The 22,175-nt window shown below is 39.4% G+C and overlaps 3 protein-coding genes across 3 annotated transcripts; 1 reads left to right on the top strand and 2 right to left on the bottom strand.

Annotated features, from left to right (window-relative positions):
• Positions 1-1,022: 1,022 nt before the first annotated feature.
• On the bottom strand, positions 1,023-5,291 carry LOC140934153 (heat shock 70 kDa protein 1A-like). Its single transcript, XM_073383829.1, is given in 6 exon segments — positions 1,023-2,056; positions 2,059-2,280; positions 2,745-2,788; positions 2,978-3,175; positions 3,875-4,187; positions 4,957-5,291. Coding segments are annotated over 6 exon segments (1,845 nt in total). The 5' UTR covers positions 5,173-5,291; the 3' UTR covers positions 1,023-1,204.
• Positions 5,292-5,592: 301 nt separating this feature from the next.
• Positions 5,593-12,693, top strand: LOC140935712 (GPI ethanolamine phosphate transferase 1-like). The gene is made up of 5 exons (XM_073385285.1): positions 5,593-5,953; positions 7,359-7,649; positions 8,922-9,284; positions 9,700-9,879; positions 10,413-12,693. Exons 1-5 carry the CDS (start codon positions 5,599-5,601, stop codon positions 12,083-12,085), a joined length of 2,862 nt encoding a protein of 953 aa, XP_073241386.1. The 5' UTR covers positions 5,593-5,598; the 3' UTR covers positions 12,086-12,693.
• Positions 12,694-14,585: 1,892 nt separating this feature from the next.
• Positions 14,586-22,141, bottom strand: LOC140935718 (phospholipid phosphatase 4-like). The gene is made up of 8 exons (XM_073385290.1): positions 22,045-22,141; positions 20,778-20,883; positions 19,768-19,855; positions 18,793-18,856; positions 18,207-18,331; positions 17,522-17,692; positions 16,886-16,909; positions 14,586-15,510 (listed from the first exon to the last, which is right to left on the bottom strand). Exons 1-8 carry the CDS (start codon positions 22,131-22,133, stop codon positions 15,329-15,331), a joined length of 849 nt encoding a protein of 282 aa, XP_073241391.1. The 5' UTR covers positions 22,134-22,141; the 3' UTR covers positions 14,586-15,328.
• Positions 22,142-22,175: the final 34 nt, after the last annotated feature.

Below are 22,175 nucleotides of genomic sequence, written 5' to 3' on the forward strand. Positions count from 1 at the left end.
CAACACAAAAAACGGAAAAAAAAGAAAGAAGTAAAAAAAGAGGCGAATAGGACTCAAACCCGGCGCCTTCGGCTCGACGCGACTACACCTAACCACTACACCACAGAGGATGAATACGTATCACTTGAGGAAAAGTCTTTAATTTAATACCTTTTCCATGAAACTTCCGCCGGCAAGATGATCGCCAGCCGCATTAACCGAGCTATTAACAGTAAAAAACGATGTAAACGCATATTCCATGGCAATGAATGAATGAATGAAAGAAGATAATTACGCTTTTCAAAACTCCGATACACGTCCTCGTCTGCAAAGTAGGACGCAAAACATATGTTTTGTTACCTCGATTTCCGCTGTTATTTTGAAGCTAATGGTCAAAAGCACATCCATTTTCGGCTCATACAGGTTCTTAAGAATAGCATGGCATGAAATTTTCTCAGTTTCACATCACTTTCTAGCAAGCTGAATCCCCCGTGTTGCTGAGTCAGAGAGCAAATGCTCATCTTCTCGTCAAGTTTAACGTATGGACAAGTCCAAGGCTCTTGAATTGAAATCCAATCCCCTAGTTAACCATCGTACTCATCTGAAAGACTGCCTCGCATCTTAAATTTGGTAAGACCTCTAACCTTGCTGCAGAAAATTTGCCACAAAGAAAACTCTGAGTCTGAGAAGCGAACGATGCACGCTCTTACCCACCGAACTTCCTCATGTTTTATTTGTGGCGCCATGCATTCTGGTAAAAAGGAGCGCAGTGCACTCTGGTTAAATGCAATGCATTCTGGTAAAAAGTGATCTCACCTTATATATTTCCCTTAAATCCTGATTATGTTGCTGCTCGCTCCCTACGGTCGCTCCGCAACAATAAAATGAAATATAACAACGAACAGCTTGTTCAGAGTTTATTGTTCTTCGTTGTACGATTGTAATTACTAACTATCGGCACGCGTACATGTTCTCAACATATACTGAAATGCAAAATTGACTGCAAGTTAGCTCTTTATATACCACGTTTAATAACTAGTTTTATCAAAAGTAAAGATATTATAGAAAGTAAACATTTTTTAGTGTTCTGAACACGGTAAGCAGTGGACGTAATGTTATTTGCAAGCTCATTCTTTGGCCTACACGATGCTAAAAAATGCACCAACATTCTCTGTAAATAAGTTCACTATTTCATATGCACTGTCACTAGTACCGCCATTACAGTTTAGTCCTTTTCTTCTACCGTGGGTCCATTCCGAGAAGAGCTGTTACACTGCTGTGCCTGCTTCTGTCCATGGAGCTTGGTCATTATAGGAGAACACACTCGTTGAAGATCATTCTGTTTTTTGTATTCTTCTTTATCTGCCTGCAGGGAATTTCTTTCCAACTAAGCCATCACCTCCCGACTCTTGTCCTTCACTGTCTCAAGATCAGCACTATTCAGCTTGTTCTCAACATCTGGATCTACTGCTGTCTGTTTTACGCTGTACACATAACTTTCCAAGCTGTTTCGTGCGGTAATCTTTTCTCTTTGTACCGCATCTTCTTTCTTGCATTTCTCGGCCTCAGCCACCATGCGATCGATGTCCGCTTTAGACAACCTTCCGGTGTCATTGGTGATGGTGATGGCACTGGTTCTTCCAGTGCTTTGGTCTTTGGCAGACACATTTAAGATTCCATTCGCATAGATATCGAGGGAAACCTCAATCTTGGGTACTCCTCGTGGGGCGGGAGGAATTCTTGTCAGCTCAAATCGCCCCAAAAGGTTACTGTCTTTGGTCATGGCTCGCTCGCCTTCATACACTTGAATGGTCACAGCTGGCTGGTTGTCTGAGTAAGTTGTGAACTCTTTTAAAGACTTGGTTGGGATGCGACTTTTGCGCGCTATCAGTGTAGTCATCACTACACCAGCGGTCTCGATTCCAAGGCGTGAGGGTGCAACATCGAGAAACGGAACATCTTTCATCTCAGAGCTTTGGTCCCCAGACAAGATAGCCGCCTGGATTGCAGCACCATATTCTACTGCCGCGTCAGGGTTTATGGTCTTGTTCAACTGTTTGTTATCAAAAAACGGCTGATCAGAAGAAGTTGCTGTACCCTTGGGATTCTCGTGGAACCTCCTACTAAAACCACCTCATGTATCTGATCAATTCTTGTCGAGGTTAGCATTTTGAGCGCTTTCTCCACCGGTTCCAAACACGAACGAAACAGATCATTACACAGTTCTTCAAACTTGGCACGGGTTATCTTGATGTAAAAATCAATTCCTTCTGCAAGTGAATCGATCTCTATCAGGGGCACCTAACGACTGTTTTCTGTGAATTATCTGTTCGGAGAAGCAAATATTGCCTAGAATTTTCTATTGCTTGAGGACGGCTAGAAATTTCTAGATGACCGTTCCATTCAGGTACAATTTTCGAAGCATATCCTCTACGATTTTCGGAAGTTTAATTTCTCACATTTTACTCCCCATGTTAGGCTAATCTTCGTAGAAAAAGGAAACCCAAAATTTTCGGATCCAAAAATATGATGGGAAGAGGAATAAGAAAAAACCTCACCGTTTCGCAAAACGTTAAATTGCAGCTAAAATTTTCGGGGAAATAATACTGAAGCCCTTGTAATTTCGAAAACACTAATGTTCCCCTAGTATGACCAAACAGATACATATTTTACAGCGCCGCTTAGAAGACTTAGAATGCATTTCTATACGTCTAAAATTACTTTGGATAAGCTGGAAAGTGTTTTCAATGTATTTAGGGGGAAACCATCGTTAGGTGCCCCTGTTCTATGCTTGCTTGTGCCAACGGTACTGCACGATACGGATCTCTTGGCTCGTTCACAGAGTCCTCAGTCGGCGCAAGGCTCTCGGGTGTTCTTTAAGATCTTTCTTGGATTTTGGCTTAAATTCCTTTGAAGAATAATCCACGACACGATTTTCGAAGTCTTCTCCACCCAGATGCGTGCAGTATTACCGGCTCTTCAAAGAGCTATCCTTTACCAACGTCAAAAGTGCCCCCTCCTAAATTAAAGATCAGAAAATTCTTTTCTCCGCGAAGGTTGTTGTCCAAGCCATAAGCGAGAGCGGCAGCCGTAGATTCACTGATGATCCTTTTAACGTTCAGCCCAGCTATCATTCCCACATCTTTAATGGCCTGTGCCTGAGAGCCGTTCAAATATGCAGGCACAGTAAGAATGCATCAGTGACTTTCTGTCCCAACAGGACAACTCGGATTAATATTAATCGGATTAATATTAATCCTAATGATTATTATAATCCAGTAATAGATTATTATAATCCATTACTGAGGTTTGAGCCGTGCCTTGATCAATTAGGATTACTATTAATCTTATGTAGGATTAATATTAATCAGATTAATATTAATCCTAATATTAGATCCAGTAATAGATTATTATAACCCATAACTAAGCTTTGAGCCGTACCTTGAAAGATTAGGATTAATATTAATCTGGTAAATATAATCCCACATAGCTCAAATTTGTACAAGTCTCTCAATAAAGAAAATATTCTATTCTAACGACGACGAATTTGCTACTTGTGCTAGTAGTTTGTGAACAAAACTCTTAATTACAGTCAGTCAATAACCGCACTCCTTATTATACGTTATTATATTTTAGTAGCAGAAGTCGGCAGTTGTCTCAGCTCTACTGGTAATACAGTTGCAACTGAATTTTTTGCAGGGCCATGAAGATTTTTAACGTAGAATAGAATAAAGATCTTAAGTAATAAAAAAAATAACAAAGTGAAAGGGATGTCAGTGCGCACATCATCAAAGGAAATCCTTGAATCTTTTCCAGTTATTTCTAAAAGACTCAGTCTTTCTGAGTTTGATCCATAGAGGCAGTTATTTCCCAGGGAGCATTTCATGATTTGCACCGTCTGCGTATATGCTGGACTTATAGTAGGAGTTTGTGTTAGCTGGTGGCATCCACGAAGGCGTATGATTGACTGAAGTGTTGGCACCAATTTCAGCTGGACGGAAGAACTCTAGAGTTATGTTGGCAAATGACCTTGCAGACAACATATCCTGTATGCGTTGATAACGATACTTTATACATGCCTTGTCATTCATTTTAACAAGAATGTCGCCATCTCTAATCTGGGAGAATGATGCCGACTGTTCGACAGCTTCAACAATCCAGCCTCCTCCAATTATTGTTTCCGGTGCTGCACTCACCCGGATTCCAGCCTGCAATCCAAGAGACGGGAGAAATTCATGTTCATAGTCGCCATCGTGATATGCCGGCTCCGAACCTCGAAACAGTTAGCGTATTTGGGATTGTCGCGATTCCTACGCAGCTGGTAGTTATTCCCTTTCTTAAGGTCCCCTTTCTTGTAAAAACACATGCCCACCGCACGGATTCGCTGGCCCAGAGGCGCTTGTTCCTTTTCATTTACTTCTAGGCTCAACATCGCTACCAGCTCTAACATATGCAAGTGATCGTGTGACTGATGTGATCAGTGTTATGTCCCGTCAGTCCCTTGTTCAGCGTGTAATGTCTGCAGTTTGTCTGTCATAGCTCTGATCTGGATTATAATAGAGATTAATATTAATCCGGATGATTATTATTAATAATAATCTAATTCTTCCAATTTTTGCCGTGCCTTTATCTATTACTGGATTATAATAATCTATTGCTGGATTATAATAATCTATTACTGGATTATAATAATCTATTACCGGATTATAATAACCATATTATAATCTATTATTATTATAATTCACGGATTAATATTAATCCGAGTTGTCCTGTCCCAAGTAAGCCTCTGCTGTTTTTTTCATCTTTTTGGGAACCATAAAACCATTTTCTCTGGGGTAAAAGAGAAAAGTTTTCAACCCTCCCTTACTCTGTACACCTATCTTCGGCCCATGGTACCAGACTCTTTGATGACTTGAAAAGGCGAATTCCAGTTTCGGTTCGATCGATTGCACTGTTGGGTTCGGTGTTGGGTCGTCAAATGTCAAATATAGTGTTGCTTGGGTTTAACGTTGCTTGGTTCTTTGCAGAATCTCCAATCAAGCGTTCAGTTTCCGTGAAGGCAACATAACTGGGAGTTGTGCGATTGCCTTGGTCGTTGGCAATTATCTCCACTTTACCATGCTGAAAAACTCCAACGCAGGAGTACGTTATTCCAAGGTCGATTCCAATCGCGGGTGCTAACTGGACTGGCATCTTCGTAGCTTTGGATAGGTTTCCTCGTATTACTCTTGGATATTTTCGTTCTCTCAGAATTCGATTTGCTTGTAACAAAGTTTTATTGTGGAATGAAAGTTGGGCGCTTTTATAGCTCTCTCAGGTCCGCCTTTGCATCATGTTTCTAAAAATATGAAAGTGCTGCATCATTTATTTTCGCGAATTAACCAATGATACTATTTTTATTCTGGGTAAATGAGGCCCTGAATTTTCTAGACTCGCTATTCTAGAACATTTTTTTGTTTCAGGCAATTTCTAGTTGTTGCAAGGACCTTCTCGATCGTACGACCAGAAAAATCGAAAGTCCTCTCGAGCTTTCGCGAATTTTCTCTCTATTCCAGTCTCCATCGGCCATAATCTGAGCCCACAAATAGTGGCAGTCCGCGGTTGTCCTTATCATTCAAAATGGCGGCTGCCAGATGGTCTCTGCTTGTGCTTGGAATATTGGTTCATATCATTTATCTAGCTTCCATATTTGATATTTATTTTACTTCTCCACTAGTTCATGGTATGACGCCTCACAAATCAACTCTTGAACCGCCAGCTAAGAGGCTAGTGTTATTTGTTGCTGACGGTTTGAGAGCGGACAAATTTTTTGAACTCGATCAACGCGGAAAAAGTCGTGCTCCATACCTTAGAGATTTGATAGAGAAGAAAGCAAGCTGGGGTGTGTCACACACAAGAGTTCCTACAGAGTCACGTCCTGGACATGTTGCCCTTATAGCTGGATTTTATGAGGATGTGAGCGCTGTCGCTAAAGGTTTGTGAAAATTTATTGGAATATTTGCGCGCGCGTCAACCCAAATTATAAATAAAACTAATTTTATCACAATTTAAGCTTACTTATGAGGGAACTCAGTGGTTAGTCCCCATATAAAGTTGGTTTCAACAGTTCCCGAGGGTAACGTAAGATCTGAGGCCAAAATGTGTTTTTTTTCTTTTTCTTTCTTTTTTTTTTTCAGCGGGAATGGGTGGGGGTTACTTGTCACTTTTTGGGCTGAGAGAATGGCTTTTGTGCTGGTTTGTCGTTTTGCAGAGCATCTGTGTCCATGGCATTTTTGTTTTGATTGGTCCTCATATTCTTTGATGGCCTTAGATCAAGGATAAATTGAGCCATAACATATATGCTACAAGTTAAAATTAAATTCAGGTTAAATTTTTTAACCTAGGTTGATTCTCAATTTCCTTTGTCTCATAACCCCAATTATTCATGAGTTCAGGCTAAGAGACAAAGGAAATTGAGAATCAACCAAGGTTAAAAAATTTTAACCAGAATTTAATTTTAACCTGTCTCATTTATAGATGTAGGGCCAGTTATTTCAATGGAGTTTAACCAGTGTTTAACAAAATCGTGTTCTAAGTCATTTTCAGTTTACCCAATGCTTTTATCTAAGCACCATTTGTTGTGAACAGTTTCATTAAAGCATATAGTGGAGACTAAAAAAACATTTATCTTCTTAACTTGACCCACTAAAGAAGATATCTGGAGATCCAAAGATTTCTTAAACCGTGGTCTAAGTTAGACCTCGTTTTAATAACCAACCTGTAATGGCCTAGCCTTGTTGATAAGGTGTGGTTAAAAATTTATTTGTTGTAGGGGTTTTCAAACCAGTTCAATTTTTTCCCTCCTTGTTCTAGTTTTGTATGAATTATGGCAGTTTTCATACTAAAGGACAAATCGTCTGGATGGACAAATCATCTAGTGTGAAAATTGGACAAAGAAAATTTTAGACACCAGTTTGCAGATTTTGTTTGCCATTTTGTCCATCCTTCTTCTTTTTCTTTGTCAATATTTTGCCTAGACAGACAAGTTGTCAAAAGACAGACCTAAATTCAGGCCAGATTAAAAAATGGCTGATGTCCTGTCTGTCCAGAAAAAAAATGGTCACTGTAAAATAGGCCCTTGTCTAAAAATGATTAAGTCCAATAGTGGCTTCATAGAGCAAGTGTGCACAGTTCACTCTTTCCAAGGCAGGCACTATTGGGATTAGATGGAATTGTCCAATCTAGACAGCCAAAGAAAATGACTGAAGTACATGGCAAGGGTCAACTGTAGGTATCTCTTTTAGAGAGGGTGTCTTTTAGAGGGGTCTATAAAGAGAGGGGGTACATAGATTTTTCAATTAATATTGTTAATTTCCTGTTTTATGTAATACTTGCTACAGGCTGGAAAGAAAACCCAGTAGAGTTTGATTCCACATTCAATGAAAGCCGCTACACATGGGCCTGGGGAAGCCCTGATATTTTACCAATGTTTGCCAAGGGAGCCTCTGGAGATCATGTGTTTACTTCCATGTACCCAGATGTTGCAGAGGATTTTGCAGATGAAGATGCTGCTAAACTTGACACCTGGGTGTTTGATGAGGTCAGGGGATTCTTTGATGGTGCAAGAACTAATGAAACACTGAAGAAGATGCTTTTTCAAGGACAAATTGTATTTTTTCTCCACCTCCTAGGTTGGTTGCTTGAAGAAGTTTCTATTTAAATTCATCAATAGCTTTGATTCTCACTTGTTCAACATATTGTTTAAGAATTTTTTTATTGTGTAGTTTTACTTGTATTTGACACTGAGCATTCCTTACATACACTGTTTACGGGTATACCCATTACAACTCCTGGAGGAAGATCATGAGGTTATCCCTATATTAAAATCTCCCCTCACAGATAACCCACCCAGTCCAGGAAAGGTTATCCACACCTCCAGGGTCCACATCTCCTATTCTTTTCAGTGGTGTGGGTCTTTTATGTTCCACAAGAACCAGATAGATGAAAGTAATGTGAGACGAGACCTATGGTTTTTCGTCCTTATCTGAGAAGACTAGAAACTCTAACTGTTTTCAGATGTCATTACAAAGGCAGGACTTTCTTCTTAGTTATTTAGAGACTCTGACCGATGACCGGTGCTCTCTCATCTGAGCTAACCAGACCGTGGGTCCTACTCATTTTGAGCTGAAACAAAAAATACTTTTAAATGTTGAGCACTTCAACGAAACCATACCTGACATTAGACCATAATGGGCAAAATCTATGCCTTTTTTCATACCAAAACTAAAACACTATACCCTTTGGGGTGGCACATACGCATATACCTTATATAGGGGAGTTTCCCTTCCCCCTGCCCTCCCCAGGGTCATGGGATGGCCATAAAATGATGCATGTGAGTCAGTCAAATTAGTGATAAATCAACGACATTGTCTATCAGTATAGTCAAATCTCCAGTAAGCAACCATCATCTAGTGTTTGGTGATGGAGTTTATGAGATTATTGCTTAAAAGTAGGTCCAACTATGGTGGTGCTTTGACTGGAAAAACTGATTTCTTTTATTTTGGATGGGTGGTCCTTCATCAGGGCAATCAGAAGTAGCCTGTTCCAGGCTCTCAGATAGTGGGGAAGACGCAAAAGTGTAGGGTGCAGTTTCCTCGCGTTTTTTTTTTGAGTTTGTGCTTTCTCAATTCCGCTGGCTTGACTATCTCGGAGCCTGGAACAGGCTAAATGAGAAGTGGTTGCACATGAAGGTTCAGCTGTCCATTTAAAATTTTAGTATTGTTTTTTTCATTTACTTAGTGCAGCATTAGTGTTGTGAGACTAGTTGTGCCCACTTATTACAGTCAATTCAGGGTGTCCATTTAATAATTTTACATACTTAAAATACTTCATGTAAGTGAATTAGAATTAAAAGATAAGTGTATCTTTGAAAAAAGAATGCTTAACAGGACTTTTTTGAATAGGAATAGACACTAACGGCCATGCCCACAGGCCAACCTCGCAAGAATACCTCAAGAATATTGCTGTAGTTGATGCAGGAATAAAAGAAATTGAAAAACTGATCGAAGATTTTTATGGCCATGATGGTCAGACAGCTTATGTAATGACAGCTGATCATGGTATGACCAACTGGGGATCTCATGGAGCAGGGCATCCTCACGAGACACTGACACCGTTACTAGCATGGGGGGCTGGAGTGCGTGTTGCCCAAGCTCCAGAAAACAACAGTCACATCCCAGATGTAATGTATGAGTGGAAGCTGGCTCATCTGTCTCGTAAAGATGTCAGTCAAGCAGATATTGCACCCCTGATGACTTCTCTGATTGGTAGGTTTTAGAGGAGTTGTGTGTTGATTGTGTGTTGTGTGTTGAAATGTAGAGGATATGGTAAATTTAAACATGCATTATGTACTGAAAAGCAGGGCTGACAAATAATAATAATAGTAATAATAATGATAATAATCTTTATTCAATCGATAAAATACATATCGAAGGTTACAAAAGTCATAAAAATTAAGTGACATTAAAAATTACAGTTAAAGTAGAATCATATTGCTAAGTTAAGCTAAGCTAAGTTATAATTAAAGCATAGCCTAATTACGAAACAGTTCTTAAAGCGCTCAGTGTTAACTAAACGCATAGTTGAAATGTCAGTCTTATGATTGATCCATGTTGTTAGTGTGTAGGATTTGTCTGAAAAAAATTATTGATAAGGTCCACTGTTATTTCATTCTATCATCAGGTGTCCCGTTTCCTCTGAACTCTGTGGGAGTTTTACCAGTGGAATATTTGAACAACACAGAACAGTACATTGCTGAAAACTTGTTCATGAATGCACAACAGATTCTTGCACAGTATGAAGTGAAGGAACTCTTCAGGAAAAAGACATCATTGTTGTTTCGGCCTTTCACCTCTTTGGCAGGTAAAGGAACAAGAGGTTTATATTAGTCAGTCGTTACGTTAAAAAGATGTTTAAACCACTTGACCCTTTTTTCCACATTTTTTTCCAACTTTCAATTCCATTTTAATTGTCTGGCTGATCCAACTGATACTTTCAGAATCTGTTAGAAGATGCAGAACTCCCTAACATTTTGTTTCCCTCTGAAATGGGGACATTTGACCTCTAAGGTGTTGCTAGTGCGTTATTTGCAGGGTATTTAATTTATTGTCTCAGCTAGGTCTATAATGTCAATACTTTTAATGCTTCTTATTCTCTATCTTTAATAGATATGGGCTTGCTGTGAAAGTAAGTTTGAAGATTCATGTACAGTGGCAGAAAAATGCTATTCATCGGGGATTGATTTCCTTTTTGGATACTCCCCCAGGCTTACAAAACTTTCCCTGGCAATTTTCGTAAACGGTATTGATTTAAATGCAAACAGAAAAGTCATGTGAACTAAAAGCTATTATCTGGCCACCTTGCATTCATGGTGCATTTGTTCGTCTTTTTTTTAGGTGCAAAGAAAACCGGAATGATCCGTAACATAAAGGAATTCTTGCGAAGCAAAAAGTATGAAGAAGTTATCAGCCTGAGTAGGGAACTTATCCAGCTTTCTTTAGATGGACTCAGTTATTATCAGAATTATGATCGTGTTTTCTTGAATTTGATGGTCACTCTTGGGTTTTTAGGCTGGATATTCTGCATAGTTCTACAGATTATCGAAGACCATAGTGATATCCTAAAAGAAGCTTCCAAGCTGCGAAACAAACAATATCATGCTTTGGTTAAATCTTTTACGGTGGACAGTACATCTCTTGGTTTAGGCATTGTTATAGTTCTGTTATTGCTTATTCAAAAAGCTCCGTGCATGTACCATAGTTATTGCTTATTGCCGTTAGTTTTTTGGAACCGCATTGCTAAAAGACTTCACATGGTGCATGCTGCTTTGGATTACATCCATGCGAAGAAACTGCAAAGTAGAGTTTTTTTTACATTGATGTTTGGTGCAGTCTCCTTAGAGATTCTTGTAATGAGTTTCTTTAGGCGTGAAATTCTGTCAGTTGGCTTGGTTTGCCTGGCTGTTTGGCCGTTCAGTAACACGCTGTTTACAAACTGTAAGCTGTCAGTAGCCTGTTGGATGGTACTTAGCCTCGCACTGTCTGTGTTCCCAATGCTTCCAGTAGTTGGTCGTGAAGCAAACTACATGTTAGTCTCCGTGGCGGGAGTAATAACTTTGGTTTTGTTCACGGTCATATTGCTTTATATCTCAAACAATTCAAGTCTCCTCAAGACAGAAATATCAAAATCTTGGAGAATTTTGCTTCCTCAAGTGACGCTTGTGATTCTGGCAGTGTACATCGTCAACAGCACAGCATCAAACCTGCAGCTGAAACTTGGCCTCCCAGTCATCAACCAGATTGGAAGCTGGACAATTTTCGTGTCTTCGTTTTTGCTGCCTCTTATCAATTCCAGTAATTTGGTCATCAGATTATCCAGTATAGCAGTTGCGTTTTCCTCAGTTTATTTGCTAATGAGCACTGCTTATGAAGGGCTGTTTTTGCTAGCCCTTTCCTTACTTATGGGAGCGTGGATTTTGTGTGAACACAAACTGTCTGGTAAAACGCTGAACTCACTCTTAGAGACCCAGCTGAATTATGAAAGCTCTACAACAACACATCAGCCAGCCTGGAAGGTTCTCACAGAAGGACTAAACTCTCCTGTCATTAGAAAACTCACCCTAGAAGATCTTCGTTGCGCTTATTTCTTTGTCTTCTTCATAATCGTAGCTTTCTTTGGAACTGGCAACATTGCAAGCATTAACAGTTTTGATCCTGCATCAGTGTATTGTTTCCTAACAGTATTTTCACCATTTGTTATGGGTAGTTTGCTCCTTTGTAAGGTTCTTATTCCGTTTGTGATTGTAGCATGTGCGTTTGATGCCATACACGTGGTTTTGTCAATTCCAGTCCAGAGTCTTGTGCTTGTTGTTCTAGTGATGACAGATCTTATGGGACTGCATTTCTTTTATCTTGTGAAGGATTTAGGAAGCTGGCTTGATATAGGAACAAGTATCAGTCATTATGTAATTATGATGGCCTTTATTATATTCCTGCTTCCAATATTTGGATTAGCAAGACTTTTTACTGGAGCGTCTCTCTCGCTGGGCATGAGCAAGAAAAAAGCATGACTTAGAGGCTTTTTGGGCGAGGGTTAAAATACCAACTTGTCAAAAAACATTGTGAAATTTTTGTTACCAAATAAGCTGGATAAACGTGAAGACGCCTCTAAACAACTGAGTCAGAATACTCCCAGAGTAATTTTATGATAAGGCACAGACTGATATGCGTAATCTGATACTCAGATCTCGTACTGACAAAGGCTGCTTTGTCAACAAGAGATCTGGGTACGAGATTATGGTGTGCGTAGATTGCGGGATAAGTGGGCGAGTGCTGTAATGGTTCTGGCGGTCTCGCTTCTTCGCCGCTAGCGAAAATCCCTCGCAGCTTGAGCGCTTGCTTCGCGTGGCAGCTCCGCCTCCTAGAAAATACCCTGGCAGGAGTGACCCTGCGCATAACAATTCCGCCAGCTACGCAGGCTAGGTACAGGCGTGTGGGCAGACTATACCTAAACGGAGTTCAAAAGAGAAGAAGCAAGGATATGGTGGGGAGGGGGGAGAAGCGGATAGGGCGAAATGTTCTTTTTCCCCTCTCCACCCGGCATTCTTTTGTTTGTTTCTCTCCGCAACGTAAGCTTTTGCCTCTGGTATCTCGTTAGTGGATGACAATAAAAAACAGGCTTATTCTAAGTAGTTGTGGAGTGGTTCTTCTTTTAAACATGTTTTCTTGATTCTGTTTTTCAGAATCAAGACATGACTAGTCCGGTTCCACGCAGCCGTTTTTAGTGTCGTCGCGCAACGCTCTTAAGACATGACAATTACAATTTTTTTCTGAAATTTAAACACGGGACCACACCCATACCTAATTTTTCCGTAAGATCGTCAAGCGCTTTGCGTTAAGGGCAGCCATCTTGGACGAGTGTTAAAACTACTCAGGGGGCGGAGGGCGGTTTGGGAGGAAGTGAGAAAATAGAGGGTCCTTCTATTTTGCTTGCTTCCTTCCAAATCGCCCCCCGCCCCTTAAGTTTTTTTTGACACTCATCCAAGATGGCTTCCCGTAACCCAAAGCGCTCGACGATCTTACGGAAAAATAGGGGACTGTGACCAGTCTACCAAGACAGCGGCTCCACAATGAATCCAATGATTTTCAGTGCACAAAGTAGAGGGGCTGTACACAGTTAACAGGAAAAAAAACAGCATTGTTTGTTACGTTCCTAGCCTCTTATTCTCCTCTCCTATTATCCGTAAACCTGGGTTCTTGTTTTCATTTCTTCGCGCCAAACAAAATAGCGAATTTAGACGGAGGAGAACCATAGGTTTATCAGTTTTCACTGTACCGTGCTACCCTCATAAAATATAGTTATGTTATTATTACACTAGTCTTAGTAGGGAGTGTATTCTACTTTGGGTTAATTATTTCAGATTCCTAAAAGAAAGGAAAAGAACCACTTGTTTTAGTTTATTTCGATTTTACTTCATACGTGCGCGTACAAAACACCGAAAGAATTAGAGAAATTTAGAATCACGTTCACGGCAACGGAAATTTTTACCACGTGACCAAGTTTTCCCCTTATTTGCTTTCAACTGTTCTTTATTACTTTCTCATCAATTTCGTTCATAAGGATTGTTTTGTACCGTTTTTATCAGCTTATTTTCTATTTTGAGATCAACATAAATCTGCCGTTCGCCGTAACCGTGAGTCTAAATCTAAACCCAAACGTGAAGATCACCGTCGTTACAGTTGCATCTTTTGTAGTTGCGAAAAGATAGACTGAAAAATTTAGGCTCATAAGGGATTCGAAGCCTAGACCACTGCGATTATCTTCTTCCCATTTAATTCTTCCTCCCGCAGTTATATTATATGCATATGATTCACTAAAGAGTGAAAACAAGGTCATCACAGTTTTTCGACCGTTTCCCACAGAAGTCAACTGTTTGCCATACCCAAAAATCATTAGTTGTTTTTTCAAAGTGGAACTTTTGTCGAGAAAGTGTTTGCAGATTGAAGCCTTTAATAAATTAACGCCAGGTGAATATATTCATGTAATGGGTATATAGTCTAACTCTGAACCTAATAAATGGAGAACATCGGTCGAACAAATGCCCGCGTTCAACAGAAAGGATAAAATCTCTACCTACTCCAAAGTTAAAATGGAAACGTGAGTAATCAAACGGGTAAGCTGAACGACGATAATACAAAACGTAACTTTCGGGTGTGGATATAAAGGGAAGAAGAAACATCTTTACAAAAATGCTCGTTCTCTCGCTAAAATAGCAAAATTTCGCTTTCTTTAGGATGTTACTAGCGAGCACGACAAAACTATAAGAGGGAGAACCAAAAAGGGCTGCTGGTCAAATCCTTCTGGACACTTAAAACCGCGGTAACGCTGGCTTCACTAATTTGTCGAACAGTTTTAGTATAGCTTGGCCTTTTGTTGTGCCCTATAACTCCGCGTTCGTGTTTTGGTAAGAAAAGTAGAAGGAAAAGCGGGGGTCGTTGAATTTAGGCCGCACTTTGAGGAACAGGTGACGAAACTTCCCACAAAAATGACTCGAAAGCGATACATAAATGTTTGTTTTAATTGACGGCTTCGGACAATTATTATTCTCAATCATTGTTGAAATAAATAAATAAATATCTTTTTCAGTCTCTTTGTCTTTTAATTTTTTTTTTGTCTATAAGACACCTGCCGGCAGGACGGACACGTTCCTAACACAGGCATATACTGAAGCGCTCGGTCCAGGCTATTCAGTCATTTCTTTTACTCTCTATAGCAGACACCTCCTTTAGAAAGACACTTGGTACTAGTGTTCTTCTTAGAGATAGCTGACAGTAAGTCAGTATCATTATCATCTGAAGAATTATGGAGATCGAGACCCTCTGAATTATCCGTGGGATTTTAGACAATGAGAAACGGAGAAATATTTTGAATGAATAATAATGTACAGCAACAATCATTTGAAAATATCATGATAAACAGTCAGTGTCGGCATTAGTGGAAAAATTTCTTTGTCCTGTACCAGTTGTGTATCAGAGTCCATTCTTTGAACTAGTATCTTAGTAATCTTTTATTGTAGTAAAAGAAAACGTCTTGGGCACAGTACATGTTTACAGCAGTTGGGGTGTATCAGACGTCAACTTAATTAACATCTTATTCTGTTTCATAGTTATAATTAAAATAACCAATGACCTTGTGTCCTACGTTGCAGTATGGAATAAGAGGTCCCTTTTCAATACCCAGAATAATAATACTAAAATAAATATATACGCATGATGATGACACTCTAATAAAAGGATGCGGTACTTGACGATCGTCAAAGTGATTTCGCCACAACAGGATGTACTGCTTTAATTTCCCTAACAGTCATTGGTAATAAATGATCGTGTTCATCAACGTGCTTGATAATTGGTGTGATGGCACAGTACGGCATGTGACAGTGAGGTCTGTTAAGAGCAGGATAGTACTGCCGATAACAAAGATAGGCAAGGAACAAGCCTGTATGGAAGAAATAAAGAACAGTCACGTAAATTTACGAGACAAGTAACTTTAACTTTCAACCCATTCGTCCCTGAGCCGCCCGTAACCGTCCGTGCGGATTCACGTCCCTTTTAACTTTATGCAGTATAGCCCATTCCACCCTGTCCCCCTTACCGCTGGAGGCTCTGTTATTGAAAGGGTTGTGACCTATAAGCTCTTGGTGTCTATTTCTCTGATGACCTTTCATGGAATGCCCACATAGAGCACATAGTCAAAAAGGCCAACAAGCGTTTGTACGCATTGCGCGCGCTTAAAAAAAGTGGCCTCACTATCACGCAGCTAGTGCAAGTGTACTGTAGCGTTGTAAGATCTGTACTTGAATATGCCTGCCCTGTTTGGGCAGCCCTGCCAAAGTATTTAGATCACGTAATAGAATCTGTACAAAAAAGGGCCCTACGCATCGTTTTGCCGAACTGTCACTATGACGACGCCCTAATTCAATCTGGCATCACTGCCCTTTCCCAGAGAAGGGAGGAACCTTGCATTAATTTTATCCAGCGTGACTGCCTGTCATCTCCGGTACTCAAGCCATTAATTCCTTGTGTGTCAATTGACAGGCCATACTGCCTCCGTTCAGGCGTGCGCCTTGTCCCCAAGACAAAGCGATTCGCAGATTTCTGCACCGTTAAGTTTCAAGACCAGTTGTAATCCTGTGCTTTGTTATTTTTTCTCTGTTACGTTATGCTTTTAATCATATTTACATAATTATCTATTTGATTGTTTTTGTATTGTATTGTCTTCTGTTAGTGTCACTGACCTTCCTTGTAATTCAGCCTTTAGACTGCGAGAGGGATATCAGTAAACTATTATTATTATTATTATTATTATTATTACTATTATTACCGCTTGTGACGTCATCAGTTTTGATGTTCAAGGACAACTTTGTCCCCTAACTTGTGCAGAGTGAAGAGATCTTTCAAACCATACCAAATTGAGCACAATTCAGTCAAGGACACCGGAGAAAAAGGCAAAAAACCATGATACATTGCCCTGAAAGTTTCCATGTCCCACTACCCACCTACCTTTTCTTTGATCAGCAAAATTTCCAGGGGTGAATGGGTTAAAATAAAAAAAATAAAAAATCATGATCGTTCAACAAGAAAGGGGATTCACAGGTATTTTACATGGCGTTCAGATGGTGGAGAGTGGAAAGAGATGGAGAGTGGAGTGACAAAAGTAGAAGACAGGAAGAGGGAGTAAGGAGGGAACCCCATCCCACCCCTCCCCCCTGTTTTTTCCTGCTCACTTTTCTGTGCACCATCCCCACTATCTGAATGCCTGGAACTGGCTAAAGCAAACACTCTTTTGGCCTCAAAATGATTATTGCACTTACCTAGAATTCCACCAATTGTAATATCTGAAACAGGACAAACAACAGAAAGGTTACGTTTTGATCATACGACTGAAGTGTATGCCTCAAAATATTTGCGAATAAATTTAAAAAAAGAATAGGAAATCTGTAAGGTCAATAAGAAAACCATGGGTTGGTTGTATCACCAGAAACCCATAAGGGGTTGAATTCAACCCCTTATGGGTTTCTGGTATCACTCAATACGTATGCAAAAAATGGCATCCATCAAAAGAGGCATTTTTCTTATTGACAAGCTGACCTGATATGAGAACCAGTTTAGTTACAGAAAGTGTCCTAAACTCTACAATAATGCATCAGTTAATTCCACCTGCACCCAGCCCCCCCCCCCCCCCCCCCCCCCCCCGCCTCCTGGCTGAGCCCCGGGCATTAGCATTTTTTTCGGCTTGGATGGCAAATTTCCGGGGGTGGGGACTCTTGAGCTGTCAAATCCCCCTGGGTGGGGACGAAAAAAGAGGGCAAATGCCCGTCCTCTGTCAGCACTGCAACATTTTTCATTGATTGCACAGTCAAATAGCAACCATTTTAAGCATTTTAATGTGCGGTTTTTTCTGGGCACAGGTGGAATTGACTGATGCATAAAGTGGGATACACCTGTACCTTGCCAGTGATGTCGATAATCTGAATATCTAGTAAGTGCAAGAGCCAGAGCACATGTCACTGGAACTAAAGCAACACACAGCTTCCATCCTTGTCCTCGGCCCTGCGCCTGAAAGCAATGAAGCTTTCCAGCACAGTAAAGGGAGAGAAAACCCAGGCCACTAAATGCAACTATGACAATAAACAAAAGAAATGAGCAAAAACTGTGAAATGATTAGTCCTGTCCGACCATTATTAGACCCAAAAATACATTGTGAAGAATACAAACTGTTACATTGTGTACCATTAGTCTTGGTAAAACACATTCAGAGGGCTACATCGCTGATGTATCAGCAACGAAGAGTTGAAAACGTGTTTTGTTATTTACCAGTATGGAATCAGTTTAAGATTTTGATCATAAATACAGTAGAAACTCTCCCAATGGACGCTCCCATACATGGACAGCTCTACTTAAGGTCCCTTCACAAAGTCCCCGTTTTACTCAACTGCCACACAAACTCTGTATTTTTACATTCTTGTATGAGGCCCGAGCTCCAGTTACAGACAACTTTTTTCGCGTCCTGAGGGTGTCCGCTTAGAAGAGCTTCCACTGTATTTTTAACGGTATTCTAATCAATGATCTCTGCACCACTAATTTCTACCCACTGATCATAATAAAGCCAAATTACTACTGAATAGAACTAACATGATGAATGCCCACTTGGAAAGCTTTTTCTGCCTTCTTGAATCTCATCTGGATCTCCATCGCACTGCTGGGTTGGAGGAATACTCCCATTGGGGTAACAACGCCAGAAGAAGTCGGGCCGAGGCCTGCAAGATAATCCCATAATAGATCTTATTTGAGTTGTTGGCAATGTAATTCATGTAGTTTGATTTACTCTGTCTGATAATTTTGAATCAACTGGAGAGTGAACTTCAGGGTAGAGACAGTCACAAATTCCATGAGGTTCCACTGTACTTATATTATAGCTACTGTATTTTATGATTGTGGAAATAGTGCAACACAATGCTGATAAAACCTCAAAATGGCTGATATAGGAAGTAACAATGTTCCCAGAACAGTCCCGTGTTGGACTAATATTAATTTGGCACAACACCAACCCACTCATTCAGCCATATACCTGACCAAAAAAATGGTTCAGCTGAGTAGTAATTTGATATTCATTATAATACATTGGTTAACGTTGCACAAGGCTCTTGAAAGCATTTTCTGAAAGCCTTGTGTCATTGCTCTAGATGACAATCTATTCATTCCTATTTCTATCTCTTACCTGCCTACAAGAATTTTAATAATATTAGTCACATCTCCATTCAGTCCAAGAGTTAGGGACAAAGCTGGAAAAGATGGGAACAAAAAATCACTGATAATGAGTCAAACATGATTTATAAGATGGGTAATTAGGGAAAGTAAAGGCCTGGGCTGTGTTTCTTGAAAGTCCTAATAACATTTGGGGCCCAGAAAGCTGTTAAGTTTGCCCTGTTTGCATTCAAGATCAAAGTTTCAATAATTTTAAACGTGATAAAATGAAACTATCAGTTAACAAACCACTATAGACAAGTTTGTAAGCTGGGAACTATGGTACAAGTTAATAAATTGATTTTAAAATTTGCCTTTGGGCCCAAAAAGTTACCAGGCCTTTTCAAGAAACAGGATGCTGGTCAAACAGTCACAAAATTGGAACAACAGTAGATTACAACTTTATTTTGCAGAAGGCAAATGTTTTTTACTGTTTGACATTGTGACATTGTATGTTGTGACAAGCTGTGGGGTGTTTAAAGCGTTTTTGTTTGTCACACTATTTTCTTTGCTTTTGAAACTTGAAGCAGTTTGACCTGCTAGGCTTCAAACCCTTTTGTATTTACACTGTCAATTTCAGTGTTCCTGAGAGTGGATTTATTTACAACATATACATGGTACATGTACATATAGCTATCACATTTGCATGCTGGAATTTTCTCATTGTTTTTAATTTCTTTTACGATAAAGGTGTCAGCTACATGGGTATGCTGAAAATAAATCCACCCTAAGTTTCCCAAGTGATATCTGATAACCATGATTATCTATTTATAAACTGTTAGGGTAATGTTGTTCAACTGTTTGACCTGGCATGGTCTAACATCTCATGAGATTACAGGTATTCTCTTAGCTCAACTAGTGTTTTTCAAATAATGCTTATGTTATTACTGATCGAATGGTGCTTTAAAGTAAGACTCAGTAAAAAAGCAAACACATTATAAATGCCTACCAAGGATTGCTTGTGTGCCATCAACCTTGTCCTTGCGTAAAAATGCCAGAATTAAGATAAGAGCACTTGGAATGATTGCAGAAATTACCTAGTAAGAAAAAGTAGTGTTTGTTAAATGGCTGTCTGATGAGTGATACATTCTAAGCATTCTATAACAGCTGGAACTCGTTCAAGTGGCCACCCCTTATTAAGTGGCCAGTAATCAAAGTCCAGAAAAACTTATCATAAATTCAACCTCTGTTAAGTAGCCAACTCTTCTAAACAACTGTAGCTACCTTTTGGCTATCCTTATGTGAATTCTCCTATTGTTGTCATTTCTATAGCAGCCATGGAGCTTTAATTTAATTACTTACACATAGTTTGGCTTTGTTTCAAAAATAATTACAATAGGGAAAATACAGTCTGAGATAGAAGGTGACGACATATTATGGACCAATAAATAATGTAACGTTTCAGTTACAGACATGTCTGTCTTTTCTGGTTGTAAAGTTAATGCCATAGTTTCTAGTATTGTTCATGTCAAGTTAGGAGAGCCTCATCAAAACATTTTGAGGAGAATTTGCGTCTTTGAAACAATACTGTAATTTTGTTGAGTATAATTATAATTGTCTCTTGTGCAAACATTGATGAAAGCCTGGACAAGTGTTTTCTTCACAATTCAGAGACGTTTTGCCAAAGGTTATCCTAATTTCTGACAAAACTTTACTGAGGAGCCAAACTCCTTTCTGCAACAACTTCCAGTAAATCTGTTATCCCAAAGGGAAGCACTTTATGGAGGTTCCACTATAGTATCATGTGTATCAAAACATCACAGAGAACAGAAATGTAGTTTATTATTTATTAATTTCATTTCAACTGCAAGAAAGTCAGTGAGTCATTTCACCCCCAGAATTATCAAAACTACACCTGTAAACCTATCTAACAGGACTTGCATGATCTTCACTCAGACATGACCACATTAATCTACAATCAATCCATCAAAAAGTAGTGAAGCTCCCAGAGAAACTTACAAATAATATTTCTGTAGAAATAGTGTTCTTTGACTTAGGATTTTTATATAACCACATTTCCTCTTGGTGAATGACACGAACAAATGGCGCTGTATATTCAAGTGCCCTGAAAAGAGAAAAAATACCATTAATCGATAATATTATTCCCACTAGTGTGCTTATTGGTGTTTAGCCTACTGTGAAACTCAGAAAACTGCAAATATCAGTAATGTTCAGGGAATGTTATTAAATGTATGTGGCAAGGAAAACGTCATGCAGACATATGAAAACTAAATTGCTGGAAACAGTAGTAATTAGTTTTTAGTCTCTATTGCATATGCACACTTGCTGCTATTGGTCAGAAAATCATCGAATTGAAATATCGTCGGTGGTTTTAGATGGGGAGGGGGCTGTGGACGCCCCCTTTATATGAAACGTGTTAAAATATAGCAATCTCAGGAAAATCTGTCTTCTTTAAGCGCATTAAATTTTGGAGATGAAAGTTTGAGATACTCTTTCAGTTCATTAAGCAATAAATTAACAGAACCTTCTGTACTGGTAAGCCTCCCAGTCCTTCTTCCTGAATTTTCTGGCTTCACCCCTTCATATAACAAACACAGTGTTACACGCTCAAAATGTTCACAGTTATCTGAGTTTGACAGTAACAGGTTTGTCCTTTATTGTGACAATGATTATTGATAAGATGTACATTTAATCAGTTAATTAATCAATGGACAGAAAACTCACCAACCCTACCAATAAACTAATGAAAATGGATCAGTTTCTTTGTGAGATTTCCTATCACCTTTGTCTCCTGAGCTGCGTCCAATAAACAGCAATATAATCTATTATTTTATCTCAAGACAACAAGGTCAATTGCCTGTGTTGCAGCCGGACTTGATACTCGAGAGCTGGATAGAAAATTCGATAAACTCGGCGATTTAGACTGTTTGCATTGCAAGCGACGTAGGCTACGAGCCAAGAGTTAGAAAACCTGACAGAAACAGCTGTCAACAGATGATTTTAGTTGAGATCAGTTTATTGAAAGACCTTATGCATGTCTTGTATCTTCAGTTTTCATACAAGTATATTCTGTTTCGGGTAATTTGATTGACTGAATGCATTTGTGTATCTATTCCTCATTTAATACATGCGTGGAGTTCACCGGGTCTTCACGAATAGTCTACACGTCAACTATTTACCTTAGAAGAATTCATATATAAAAACCCAATTTTACGAGGAAGCTTAACCTCTGACAGAAAAAAAAACATAAAGGAATACAACTTACACAAATATAGCGAACAAGAGTATTCGTGCCCCGATTTCGGCCAGTAAATGATACGATCCATTCCTTAATTTGGCCGCCATCTTTGACATATTCTTTGGCAATATTTCTTTGGGAGTCCGCTGACTAAAGGA

This window comes from Porites lutea, chromosome 4 (genome assembly GCF_958299795.1).
Source record: "Porites lutea chromosome 4, jaPorLute2.1, whole genome shotgun sequence".
NCBI lineage: Eukaryota > Metazoa > Cnidaria > Anthozoa > Scleractinia > Poritidae > Porites > Porites lutea.